Genomic DNA, 14,963 nt, shown 5'->3' with positions numbered 1-14,963 from the left:
CGATAGTGTGCGTAAAAAATATAGAGAGCACTAAAGTATTACGACAACTCAAGCATGATGTTCGAGTGCAGTTAACAGTACTTAACGGTCTGTGGCAATGTAATGTCAGACAATTGAGATGTTAATTAGGTCTGATTAGGAGTCATTTGCATCTCAAAATAGATGCTCGCACAGAGAGAGAGAGAGAGAAAGAGAGAGAGAGAGAGAGAGAGAGAGAGAGAGAGAGAGAGAGAGAGAGAGAGAGAGAGAGAGAGAGAGAGAGAGAGAGAGAGAGAGAGAGAGAGAGAGAGAGAGAGAGAGAGAGAGAGAGAGAGAGAGAGAGAGAGAGAGAGAGAGAGAGAGAGAGAGAGAGAGAGAGAGAGAGAGAGAGAAGAGAGAGAGAGAGAGACCGAGAGAAAGCGGGAGAGACATTAACATGTTATTTCACATTGTCACAAAGTTCAAAGTAGACAAACTAAGGAATGACAGGTTGTCATAGAGACTGTCATATTACCATGAAAATCATGTATACTGAACAGAAATGTTAATGCAACATGTAAAGTGTTGATCCCATGTTTCATAAGCTGAAATAAAAGATCCCGGACATTTTCCATACGCACAAAAAGCTTATTTCTCTCAAATTATGTGCACAAATTTGTTTCCATCCCAGTTAGTGTGCATTTCTCCTTTGCCAAGATAATCCATCCACCTGACAGGTGTGGCATATCAAGAAGCTGATTAAACAGCATGATCATTACACAGGTGTATCTTGTGCTGGGGACAATAAAAGGCCACTCTAAAATGTGCAGTTTTATCCCACAACACAATGCCACAGATGTCTCAAGTTTTGAGGGAATGTGCAATTGGCATGCTGACTACAGGAATTTCCACCAGAGCTGTTGTCAGAGAATTGAATGTTCCTCTACCATAAGCCGCCTCCAACGTCGTTTTAGAGAATTTGGCAGTACATCCAACCGGCCTCACAACCGCAGACCACGTGTAACCACGCCAGCCCAGGACCTCCACATCCGGCTTCTTCACCTGCGGGATCGTCTGAGACCAGCCACCCGGACAGCTGATGAAACTGAGGAGTATTTCTGTCTGTAATAAAGCCCATTGGTGGGGAAAAACTAATTCTGATTGGCTGGGCCTGGCTCCCAAGTGGGTGGGCCCCTGCCCAGTCATGTGAAATCCATAATTTAGGGCCTAATTTATTTATTTCAATTGACTTATTTCCTTCTATGAACTGTAACTCAGTAAAATCTTTGAAATTGTTCCATGTTGCATTTATATATTTTTCAGTATACATTAACTTATATTGGCAATACTGTAGCTATGGAGAACATTACACAAGGTATCATGATAATAATGTTTCCATGAAACTAGTGTTCGCAAATGTTTGACGTTGTGTTACATGAGTAGGTGTAAGCAAGCCTTTCCACCCACACTTCTAAATAAACAGTCACAAAAATTCCATATTAATACTATGTGCTTTTATGATACCAGAGTTTTCAAATGTTAGATGTTGTATTTCATCACAGGAGGTTGGTGGGACTTAAATTGGGGAGAACGGGGTCGTGGTAATGACTGGAGTGGAATCAGTGGAATGGTATCAAATACATCAAACTCATGGTTTCCAGGTGTTTGATGCCATTCCATTTGCGCCGTTCATGCCATTATTATGAGCTGTTCGCCCCTCAGCAGCCTCCACTGTGTTGCATGTAGGTGTTAGCAAAATCTCCTGCCCACACTTTTAAATAAACTGTCACAAATATTCCATACTAATACTAATCATATTGCAACATTTCTAAATTTTCTCCATAGGAATTGTGACAGTGATGGCAACTTTGGTGAACACCTGCCACATTTCTAAAATTACTTCAGTCTTACAGTCTATTTAAGTGATTGCTAATATCTGGGTCGTTCCACAAATAGAGTACATTTTGGGGAGTGTAACAATTTATTTATTGATTAATGTCACCTTATTTTAACATTCTGTCATAAAGAGCACATGTTGAACTTATAGTAAGTGCCAATAAAGTGCTAGTAAAGCCTGGATTTGCAGTTGCTTTTCACAAACAAAATGTAGTTTAAATGAAAACAGCCATAGCTGCTGGGATGGCCTTGAGGAAAGGTGTGTTTTTGCGCTAAATCCCGCCCACTCTAACAACCTTCATTGTGCCTCCCTCTGGGAGCCAGTGGAGTGAGAGGAAGCGTCTCTAGCTGCTACTACTGCCACCAGACTCAAACACAGCAGACACAGCCAACACACACTGACAATAGGGCAATGACGATACCAGTACCGCAATATTTTTTCCATGGCAAAAATGAAAACACGAAGCAGACTAAACTCTTTGGTCCTTTAAAAATCTACTGTATGTAAAATATTGTGCGCTATAGCTTGAAAAATAAATAAATATGACTCTGGATGACGACATAATTATGTTTGTTTCCAACATTAGGGCTGTTTTCCTACAGAAGTTAAATCCACTTGTTAAATAGCAAGTAGCTAGCAGACTAACTTGATTATAAAGGCACACTGACCTGAACAGTCCATTTATTTGTGACTTTATCACTTGTCAGTGTGTGTTGTATGTGTCTGCTGTGTTTGAGTCTGGTGGCAGTAGTAGCAGATAGAGACTTTCCACTTCCTCGCACTCCACTGACTCCCACAGCGAGGCACAATGAAGGTTGTTCAAGTGGGCAGGATTTAGCACAAAGACACACCTTTCCAAGGCCAGCCCAGCAGCTATTTTCATTCAAACTCTATTATTTTCTCTCACAACACAACCAGTGGGGTGGCTTCTGTTGTGAAAAGCAACTGCGGTTCTGGGCTTTAGTAACAGGGTTGACCGTAACAGGGTTAAGTTTTCATCTTAAATTAGCCATAAATCCCCTTGTGACAGAGGGAATGGAAGCTTGTTGTGTGCAACAGGGAGAGGCAAATGAATGCAAGCTTCACAAAAAATGCTCAACGTGCTCAGTTTTCCATAACAAAACATCAGTAAATGGCCAAAAAGAGTAGAACCAGCTCACCTGCTTTTACACTATGAGTTTACTGTTACAGTGCCTTCAGAAAGTATGCATACCCCTTGACTTATTCCACATTTTGTTGTGTTACAACCTGAATTCAAAATGTATTAAAAACACATATTTTTTATCTCATCCATTTACACACAATACCTCATAATAACAAAGTGAAATATGTTGAGTACTCATCCTTTAGAAAATTTAGCAAATTCTTTGAAAATGAAATACAGAAATATCACATTTACTAAGTATTCACACCCCTGAGTAAATACTTTGTAGAAGCACCTTTGGCAGCGATTACAGCTGTGAGTCTTTCTGGGTAAGTCTCTAAGAGCTTTCCACTACTTGATTGTGCAACATTTTCCCATTACTCTTTTCAAAATTCTTCAAGAGCTGTCAAATTGGTTGTTGATCATTGCTAGACAACCATTTTTAGGGCTTGCCATAAATTTAGTATATTTAAGTAAAAACTGTAACTCGGCCACTCAGGAACATTCACTGTCTTCTTGGTAAGCAACGTCAGTGTAGATTTGGCATTATGTTTTAGGTTATTGTGCTGCTGAAAGGTGAATTCATCTCCCAGTGTCTTGGAGAAACCAGACTGAACCAGGTTTTCTTCTATGATTTTGCCCGTGCTTAGCTCCATTCCGTACATTTTTATCCTGAAAATCTCCCCAGTATTTAACGATTACAAGCATACCCATAACATGACGCAGCCACCACTATGCTTTAAAATATGGAGAGTGGTACTCAGTAATGTGTTGTATTGGATTTGCCCCAAACATAACACTTTGTATTCAGGACAAAAAGTTAATTTCTTTGCCACATTTGTTGCAGTATTACTTTAGTGCCCTGTTGCAAACAGGATGCATGTTTAGGAATATTTTTTATTCTGTACTTCCTTCTTTTCACTTTGTCAATTAGGTTAGTATTGTGGAGTAACTACAATGTTGTTGATCCATCCTCAGTTTTCTCCTATCACAGCCATTAAACTCTGTAACTGGTTTTAAAGTCACCTCATGGTGAAATATCTGAGCGGTGTCCTTCCTCTCCAGCAACTGAGTTAGGAAGAACGCCTGTATCTTTGTAGTGACTGGTGTATTGATACACAATCCAAAGTATAATAAATAACTTCACCATGCTCAAAGGGATATTCAATGACCTTTTTTTTTTTTACCCATCTACCAATAGGTGCCCTTCTTTACGAGGCATTGGAAAACCTCCCTTGTCTTTGTGGTTGAATCTGTGTTTGAAATTCACTGCTCGACTGAGGGACCTTACAGATAATTGTATGTGTGGGGTACAGAGATGAGGTAGTCATTCAAAAATCATGTTAAACACTATTATTGCACACAGAGTGAGTCCATGCAACTTATTATGTGACTTGTTAAGCACATTTTTAGGCTTGCCATAACAAAGGGGTTGAATACATATTGACTCAAGACATTTCAGCTTTTCACTTTTAATGTATTTGTAAAAAAATTGAAAAACATAATTCCACTTTGACATTTTGGGGCATTGTGTGTAGGCCAGTGACACACAATCTTAATTTAATCCATTTTACATTCAGGCTGTAACACAACAAAATGTGGAAAAAGTCAAGTGGTGTGAATACTTTCTGAAGGCACTGTATAAATAAAATAAAATAAATAGTATAGTTTCACCGTATTAAAACGAGAGTTCACTAACAGGGTTGACCTTAAAACATGAGACCGACGTAAATGAATCACTATTCACAAGAAATAAATAATAATCTTCAGAAACAAACGTTTATACATTTTGGGGTTAAGTGGGTTAAAATCTTCTTAGAAGTCACAGAGGGTGCACAGAGGGACATGCCAAAATGCTGAATGCACAATTTCTACTTCAAATATCAAAGGGGCGCAAAATGTACTCTATTCGTGGAACGACCCACCTACCCTCGTACAGCCAGTCAGCGATCCCATTGAAAATGACCCCTTCCTTTCCAGACGATGTCAGTCTGAGGGAGTTGCTCTTCACATCTGATTGGTAGTAAATATTGTTCTCAAATATGTAGATCTGTGGGCACAAGGACACACAATGAGATCAGGAAAGTCATTACTGACATATCACATTTAACATTTCACTTTGGTATGACCTCTACTGGCCTGCACTGTGAAACTCAATGAAACATCAGCATTTTACAATAATTCTGTTTTGAACCCAGAGAGTGAATAAACTTATATGGTAATGTACAATATATCCAAACACAAATACAAGGCCTACGGTAAAATCCCTTTCAACCCACTCAATTTAGCAGATATATTGAAATTCATGAAAAGGGGGAAATAATAACACATTTTCCATTCAAGTCTTATTCAGGTCTCATTCCCTGAATGGATATGGTTGAAGTGGCCTGGAATCCCCCCTGTCCAGAGAAACACCAGAAACCTAATGTCTGATTCCATCAACCTAAATGACCCGTGTTACATAGAGCTGTGTTAAAATTAGCACCCAACTCCTCAGCCTCAGATGACTTTCTTTTCCCAAAACCATTCAACGTTTCCAAGCCAGCCAGCTGTCTGCATCAGCCAGACTTACATAAAGCACTGTTATGTCGTTACTCGGTCACGGAGCTGAGCTGACCCCGTCTCAAGCTCTGCAGGCCCTGCTGTTATATCAAAGGCATTAAGCAAAGGAAACTTGCCTAAATCGCTTCAGAAGTGTGTGTGTGGTATTGGATTCAGCGAAAAAAGCTGCTTTTAACAGCAATGACTTGAACCATTTGAACAGTTTCCACATCAATGTACCATCTGCTTCACTAAAGGCTGAGACTACCTGTCCTTAAACGGGGTAGGATTTTCAGTACCACAGTGGTGTAGGAGAGGAGTGTGTTTGAAACTATGAGGCATCTGTTAGGAAATTTGGTTATGACAGGTTTGGTTACGAGGAAGCGCTATCGTAACATTTCTATATGGATTACTTTTTGTTTTGGGCTTGAGTTTGTTTTGACAGGTCAACCCAGCAGCAAAACGCTTCACTTCAAGGATGCTGTTGTTGACCCACACAAACCTATTGTGTCAGTTCTGTATACGAACCGAGTATCAGTATGATTTTTTGGGCCACCAGGCCAGTAATATAATTTAAAGTGAGTAAAAAATATACTTTTGATTTCACCAAATCTTAACATTCTGTCACCAAGACCACATGCTCAACTTCATAAAAAACATATTTTCTCATCTCAAGAGGTAAAAAAAAAGTCTATAGTAAGTGCCTCTCTTCTGCTTACTTAAATAATGAAAAAATTATAGTACTCGAGATCGGGCACTAGACTGTTTTTATTATTATTATTACATTTCTTTACTATATGTCAGAGTGTAGGTCTAGCTCCCACTCAGCCCAGTCCAAGCTCTTCTCTGTCCTGGCACCCCAATGGTGGAACCAGCTTCCCCCTGAAGTGAGGACAGCATAGTCCCTGCCCATATTCCGAAAATATCTAAAACCCTACCTCTTCAAAGAGTATCTTAAATAATCCCACAGCACCACACCGCGAACCACCTCGCACCACCAAAAAAAAACACTTGCACTTGACTTTTTTCCCGCCCTTACTAGCTCTGACCTCGCTGATAGCTACTTTATTGAGGAGAAATGTACTTACTATGACTGTGATATTAAGATGAATGCATTATACGTCTCTACAGTGGATGGCTAGCGGTGTGTTATACCCAGGATTGTGTAGGCGGACCTACGCCTTCTCATGCTCACTTTTCATTGGCTCATTAGATGTCAATCCCCGAAAGACTGACTTTCACATTATCTTTCTTTTCATCTTTAACAGGGGGTTCAGTAAAACATTGTTGCTGTAGGATTCGATATCACCCCCCAGGCCTCCTGTAAGCAACATTTCAATAAGTAGATTTTCAATAAATATGCATGTGTTTGTCTTATGTCGACACAGTTTATACCAAATGAAGCTCCAGGTCATCCTGAATAAACTACCAACTCTATGAATATCATGGATGAATACCATGAATATCATGGAACAACAGTACTTAACATTTACGCATAACTTCATAATACATTTGAACCGTATCAGACAAATAATCCATCATGTCATGAACCCTCTGTTTGAAACAATATGGAGGGGATTCAAAGGGTAAAAAGCCTTATTCATTCACATGAATAATTGACATACTTTTTTATTTTATACCCAAGATTTGTATAGAAAAATATATATTTTGCTGATGTATTTGGACCAGTCCACTGTATTCTACAACTCTTCAGCTTTCTGTGGATATAAGGGTTTACTAGTCTATTCTTCATGGCCCTCTCTATTTTATTTTATCCAGGCATAGCATATACAGTGGGGAGAACAAGTATTTGATACACTGCCGATTTTGCAGGTTTTCCTACTTACAAAGCATGTAGAGGTCTGTAATTTTTATCATAGGTACACTTCAACTGTGAGAGACGGAATCTAAAACAAAAATCCAGAAAATCACATTGTATGATTTTTAAGTAATTAATTTGCATTTTATTGCATGACATAAGTATTTGATACATCATAAAAGCAGAACTTAATATTTGGTACAGAAACCTTTGTTTGCAATTACAGAGATCATACATTTCCTGTAGGTCTTGACCAGGTTTTCACACACTGCAGCAGGGATTTTGGCCCACTCCTCCATACAGACCTTCTCCAGATCCTTCAGGTTTCAGGGCTGTCGCTGGGCAATACAGACTTTCAGCTCCCTCCAAAGATTTTCTATTGGGTTCAGGTCTGGAGAGCTACTCCAGGACCTTGAGATGCTTCTTACGGAGCCACTCCTTAGTTGCCCTGGCTGTGTGTTTCGGGTCGTTGTCATGCTGGAAGACCCAGCCACGACCCATCTTCAATACTCTTACTGAGGGAAGGAGGTTGTTGGCTAAGATCTCGCGATACATGGCCCCATCCATCCTCCCCTCAATACGGTGCAGTCGTCCTGTCCCCTTTGCAGAAAAGCATCCCCAAAGAATGATGTTTCCACCTCCATGCTTCACGGTTGGGATGGTGTTCTTGGGATTGTACTCATCCTTCTTCTTCCTCCAAACACGGCGAGTGGAGTTTAGACCAAAAAGCTCTATTATTGTCTCATCAGACCACATGACCTTCTCCCATTCCTCCTCTGGATCATCCAGATGGTCATTGGCAAACTTCAGATGGGCCTGGACATGCGCTGGCTTGAGCAGGGGGACCTTGCGTGTGCTGCAGGATTTTAATCCATGACGGCGTAGTGTGTTACTAATGGTTTCCTTTGAGACTGTGGTCCCAGCTCACTTCAGGTCATTGACCAGGTCCTGCTGTGTAGTTCTGGGCTGATCCCTCACCTTCCTCATGATAATTGATGCCCCACGAGGTGAGATCTTGCATGGAGCCCCAGACCGAGGGTGATTGACCGTCATCTTGAACTTCTTCCATTTTCTAATAATTGCGGCAACAGTTGTTGCCTTCTCACCAAGCTGCTTGCCTATTGTCCTGTAGCCCATCCCAGCCTTGTGCAGGTCTACAATTGTATCCCTGATGTCCTTACACAGCTCTCTGGTCTTGGTCATTGTGGAGAGGTTGGAGTCTGTTTGATTGAGTGTGTGGACAGGTGTCTTTTATACAGGTAACGAGTTCAAACAGGTGCAGTTAATACAGGTAATGAGTGGAGAACTGGAGGGCTTCTTAAAGAAAAACTAACAGGTCTGTGAGAGCCGGAATTCTTACTGGTTGGTAGGTGATCAAATACTTATGTCATGCAATAAAATGCTAAATAATTACTTAAAAATCATACAATGTGATTTTCTGGATTTTTGTTTTAGATTCCGTCTCTCACAGTTGAAGTGTACCTATGATAAAAATGACAGACCTCTACATGCTTTGTAAGTAGGAAAACCTGCAAAATCGGCAGTGTATCAAATACTTGTTCTCCCCACTGTATAGGCTCAAGAGGTGGCAAAGAAAGTAAAAGTGTTGATGATTTCTTCTTAAATTGCACATACATCCCCGTGGGACGGGGGAATGGAAGCTTGTTATGTGCAACAGGGAAGGGCAATTGAATGCAATTCTAGCCTGTCTATCTATGGGTAACAGATTTGACAATTAGATGTTCAATGTTTCTTTATAAAACATATTTTTTTAAGGAATAGTTTCACCCATATTAAAACAAGAGTTCAGTTCACGTAACAGGCTTGACCCTTAAATGAGGGACATGGAGGGACATGTCAAAATGCTGAATTGTGGCACTTTAGGAAGTCTTTATTTATATTGAAAATCTGATTTATTGAATTTTCCATGTGGTCTATATAAAAGGGCACTTCATTTAATATAATAGGATTTTATAACCCATAAGAGTCTAAGCCCTGTCTAAGCCGGGATAGGGGGGTCTCCATACACAGTGCATTCGGAAAGTATTCAGAGACCTTGACTTTTTTTTTTTGTTACGTTACAGCCTTACTCTAAAATTGATGAATATTTTTTTCTTCTTCATCAATCAACACACACAATACTCCATAATGACAAAGCGAAAACAGATTTGCAAATGTATATATATATATATATATATATATATATATATATATATATATATATATATATATATATATATATATATATAATGTGGGGAAAATAGTATTTAGTCAGCCATCAATTGTGCAAGTTCTCCCACTTAAAAAGATGAGAGAGGCCTGTAATTTTCATCATAGGTACACGTCAACTATGACAGACAAATTGAGAAAAAAATCCAGAAAATCACATTGTAGGATTTTTTATGAATTTATTTGCAAATTATGGTGGAAAATAAGTATTTGGTCACCTACAAACAAGCAAGATTTCTGGCTCTCACAGACCTGTAACTTCTTCTTTAAGAGGCTCCTCTGTCCTCCACTCATTACCTGTATTAATGGCACCAGTTTGAACTTGTTATCAGTATAAAAGACACCTGTCCACAACCTCAAACAGTCACACTCCAAACTCCACTATGGCCAAGACCAAAGAGCTGTCAAAGGACACCAGAAACAAAATTGTAGACCTGCACCAGGCTGGGAAGACTGAATCTGCAATAGGTAAGCAGCTTGGTTTGAAGAAATCAGCTGTGGGAGCAATTATTAGGAAATGGAAGACATACAAGACCACTGATAATCTCCCTCGATCTGGGGCTCCACGCAAGATCTCACCCCGTGGGGTCAAAATGATCACAGGAACGGTGAGCAAAAATCCCAGAACCACACTGGGGACCTAGTGAATGACCTGCAGAGAGCTGGGACCAAAGTAACAAAGCCTACCATCAGTAACATACTACGCCGCCAGGGACTCAAATCCTGCAGTGCCAGACGTGTCCCCCTGCTTAAGCCAGTACATGTCCAGGCCCGTCTGAAGTTTGCTAGAGTGCATTTGGATGATCCAGAAGAGGCTTGGGAGAATGTCATATGGTCAGATGAAACCAAAATATAACTTTTTGGTAAAATCTCAACTCGTCGTGTTTGGAGGACAAAGAATGCTGAGTTGCATCCAAAGAACACCATACCTACCGTGAAGCATGGGGGTGGTAACATCATGCTTTGGGGCTGTTTTTCTGCAAAGGGACCAGGACGACTGATCCGTGTAAAGGAAAGAATGAATGGGGCCATGTATCGTGAGATTTTGAGTGAAAACCTCCTTCCATCAGCAAGGGCATTGAAGATGAAATGTGGCTGGGTCTTTCAGCATGACAATGATCCCAAACACACCGCCCGGGCAACGAAGGAGTGGTTTCGTAAGAAGCATTTCAAGGTCCTGGAGTCTCCAGATCTCAACCCCATAGAAAATCTTTGGAGGGAGTTGAAAGTCTGTGTTGCCCAGCGACAGCCCCAAAACATCACTGCTCTAGAGGAGATCTGCATGGAGGAATGGGCCAAAATACCAGCAACAGTGTGTGAAAACCTTGTGAAGACTTACAGAAAACGTTTGACCTGTGTCATTGCCAACAAAGGGTATATAACAAAGTATTGAGAAACTTTTGTTATTGACCAAATACTTATTTTCCACCATCATTTGCAAATAAATTCAATAAAAATCCTACAATGTGATTTTCTGGAATTTTTTTTCTCATTTTGTCTGTCATAGTTGACGTGTACCTATGATGAAAATTACAGGCCTCTCTCATCTTTTTAAGTGGGAGAACTTGCACAATTGGTGGCTGACTAAATACTTTTTTCCCCACTGTATGCATCCTCCACATGCTCCGTTGATCTAGTTCATCGTTTACAATAGGAAAAGTGAATTGGAAAATATGTTTTAAATTTCCTCACTCTGTCTAAAAAAAAAATATTATAATAATCCATAACTTGCAAGCCCTGATTGCTGAAGTCATTGGGGTGGCAGGTAGCTTAGTGGTTAAGAGTGTTGTGCCAGTAACTGAAAGGTCGCTGGTTCTAATCCCCGAGCCGACTAGGTGAAAAATCTGTCGATGTGCCCTTGAGCAAGGCACTTAACCCTAATTGCTCCTGTAAGTCGCTCTGGATAAGAGCGTCTGCTAAATGACTAAAATGTAATGTAAATGTAAGATTTTGGCACAGTGACTCACTACCCAAACCAGACACAACTGGTTTCAAGTGGCCAAGAGACGTCATGTGATCTCCTACTGCTATCTAGTGGAACTGGGAATCAGACATGGGATATATTTACATCAATGGATAGGTAGAGACTTCAGCTTTCTCCTCATATGTACTGTATATAATTCTTGCAAAATGAAGGCATGGCACATTGCACAAGCCATGCACTTTTAAAATGGCTCTGTTCCTATGGGAATTTACACATATTTAGAGCACCACCATTAGGATAAAGATCTGACAAAAATTATTATTATTATTATTTTTGTATGCTTTTGGAACAGTAATTGGTGACAGGTTTTATTTCAATCCTCGGGCTCTATTCAATCAGATCTGCTTTAGCTGACATCCGCATAGCGTTTGTTTTGGCTGTGGAGGTGGAACTGTGGACATTGCCATTGGCTGCACGGAGTCGCATTAAGAGTAATCCTATGTAGCCTTGTTTACAGGTTCAAACACTGGAATGTGAGATGTAATCTACACCTCGATTAGGCTGATAGAAATCATCATTATTTTGTTTAATGTCTTTTCATTTTGAGCATAATTATTTCTATATAGCCTACACTTTCTCGTTCTGAACTTCTAATGCGAGTGGGGCGTGTGTGGCTTCCTGACAATAATTGCAAGATCAGCTGCTCACCGATTTGATAGCTTCAATGCAGTTCCACCCCCAGCACCGACAAAACATCTGCTATTGCTGGTTAATGCTTGATCTGATTGAATTTAGACCCTAGACTTTCAAATCTCTTATTCCCAACCGTATTTGTAATCATATCTGTAAATTGACAATTGATAATTGGATCGGATGATACTCGTGATCAGAAATAAATGAAATGTTTTAATATGCCTAAGTAGATGTTGGCAAAACACCAATCTCCCTGCACATTTATAGACCAAACAAGCTGCAGATTAGGAGCCGTGCAGGTGTGTGTATGTGTGTGTGTGTGTGTGTGTGTGTGTGTGTGTGTGTGTGTGTGTGTGTGGGTGTCTGACCAATGTCTGTGTGTCCTCAAATTGCAGCGGGAAGACAAGTTTACTATCATTCAGAATGCCCATCGGTGTTTAATCTTTTATCCCTACCCTATCCCTAGCCAGTTGAGTTATTTAGACCACGTAGCACCTCACTTGACTGACATTAGAAAGATGCGTGCGTGCTGGCACCCTAAAAGTAGTACTTATTTTTTTATCATGGATAATTACAAAAAATACTCAGATCATAATCAGATCCAGAAAATTGCCCATATCCGTTACGATACTCGTTTTGTCTGCCTACTCGGCACACCTCTAGTAGTATATAATATTATGCATAATTTAGAGAATAACACCAGAGGGCGTCAGAGTTTAAGTGGTTTAGATACTTTATGTTGGTGTTTCCTTTATTTTGGCAGTTACCTGTAGCTCAATATTTGTATTATTTATTTTATAGTCTTATTTGCTCATCTTTATCAAGGGATCCAATAATTTTGGATCCCACTATAGATGGTCTGACAATTGTCAGTGTTAAAGAAAGAGAATCAATCCACAATTTATTACATCCACAGATGTTGACTACTTCACTTCAGCTTCAACTCTTTCTACTCGTATACCAACCGCCACTGCCTTTGCTTCCCAATAAAAGGAAGGATCTAATGCTTGGTGCACATTGTGTCACCACAGCCCATTTTGACATTTCATAAACGCTGCTTGAGTAGACCAGTTGGCAATGCCATGATGTAAATGGCCATTCTCCGTGGTGATAGTGCAAGGTTTGTTGTCCAATGGTAAGGTTTGTTGTGGGGGAGTGAAGCAGGTGTCAGAACAAATACCAGAGCTAACTCCATCAAGCCAACAAGTCTTTACTTCAGCAGCCAGAAAGATATGTCTGGAAGTCTATTAATTAACTAAAGACATCTGGTCTTGCATTGGCAATTTACATAAATTCCTAGAGTATGTTTGACAAAAAAAAGTATTTTTCTCTGTCCTTCAAATTTTCCAGTGCTTAATTACATTTAAAGTATTCATCAGGTCAAGGTTTCTGTTGTCCGATTGTGGGATATTGTTTTGAGGACTGAAGTATACACTTGGGTCTATTAAAAGGGAATTTCACCCTGTCTGCCACGGCATATAATCATTACTATTTTAACAACATTGTTTTTATCATAAACATCACAATTATCCAAACCACAAGCTAGTAGTTTCGAATACCTGTGTATTCGTCTGCTCATAGTGAACCACAAAGTCTGGCATTCATAGCAAATACTGATACCGCCCACTAGGTAGAGGGGCATGCCCACAAACTTGAATAATGGCTTGTTTACATCGAATGACCAACACACAGTAATCTCTGAAGTTCTCTAGGCAAGATTGTTTTGAATGTGTTTGTTATTCACTAATGTTTGTCATCATGCCCGTGTGGTGTTCTGTGCCTGGCTGTGCTAGAGATTCATCCTGATTCTGCCAGTGGCTTGCGGCTATCAAGAATGATGCAGTGACCAAAGATTATCATAGACATTTTCAGGCTGAAATGATGGGGAATCCATTTCGACGACAGTTGAGAAGTGATGAGATACCATAAATTAAAGGTAACCTAACGTTAGCTAGCTTGCTGGAGTTGCTGGGTAAGTTAGCTAGCTAGCTAACGTTACAGGCCTGTATTGAACTCTGAAACCATCAGCTAAATCATATAGCTACCTATCTTTTGGTATACACACAGTCAATCAATTTCGCCTATGCAATGGTAGTCACTGCTAGACTGGTAGCTACCTTCAGCAGAGTAAACATGTTTGTTTGTTCATTCTATTTTTGACTGACATTAGCTAACGTAAGCTAGCTAATGTTACCAAATAAGAGTATCTACATTTAGTAGCCATCTATTCCACCCTTGTCTGGAAAACACTCTGTTACTAAAAATTGAATTGTCGATATAGTTAACTCACTCTCTGTTTGTGTGTTGGTAGCAATGATGAATGTGGATAAATCGCCTATGGTTGGTCAGTTGGTTCTCAGCCAGTCTCAGCTAGCTAGCAATCTTGTTGCCAATTTAGTGACACTAGTTAGCTAACAGCAAGCTGACAATATTGACATGTCCAAGTTAGGTATACTTAGCTATCCAGTCTAATAGAGATCAATACAGTTAGTGGGGTGGTTAAATTGTGAATTGTTGTGTATTTTGTTGTAGGTGGTACAGAATCTGATTACACCAATATGCGCTTCCAACCCTTAGCTCTGCACAAGGTGATGGTAAGTTGGCCAAAATATTTACAAGCTGATGGCTAAAATAGCTAAATCCACAGTAAGCATGATGTGGTCAGATGACGCAGATGCTAAGCTACAGGACTGTTTTGCTAGCACAGACTGGAACATGTTCCGGGATTCTTCAGACAGCATTGAGGAGTACACCACAT

General features: G+C 40.0%; 1 protein-coding gene across 2 annotated transcripts in view; it reads right to left on the bottom strand.

Annotated features, from left to right (window-relative positions):
• The window catches only part of LOC121550489 (inactive dipeptidyl peptidase 10), a 382,617-nt gene that overhangs the window by 27,124 nt on the left and 340,530 nt on the right, over positions 1-14,963 (bottom strand). For both annotated transcript variants that reach the window (XM_041862762.2, XM_041862770.2), the window contains exon 8: positions 4,929-5,049. In XM_041862762.2, coding sequence (XP_041718696.1) covers positions 4,929-5,049 — 121 coding nt within the window. The remainder of the gene's footprint in view (positions 1-4,928; positions 5,050-14,963) is intronic.

Source organism: Coregonus clupeaformis, chromosome 4, assembly GCF_020615455.1.
Source record: "Coregonus clupeaformis isolate EN_2021a chromosome 4, ASM2061545v1, whole genome shotgun sequence".
In the NCBI taxonomy this organism is placed as follows: Eukaryota; Metazoa; Chordata; class Actinopteri; order Salmoniformes; family Salmonidae; genus Coregonus; species Coregonus clupeaformis.
The sequence above is the reverse complement of the archived record's forward strand: the minus strand, read 5'-3'. Positions and strand labels throughout refer to the sequence as shown.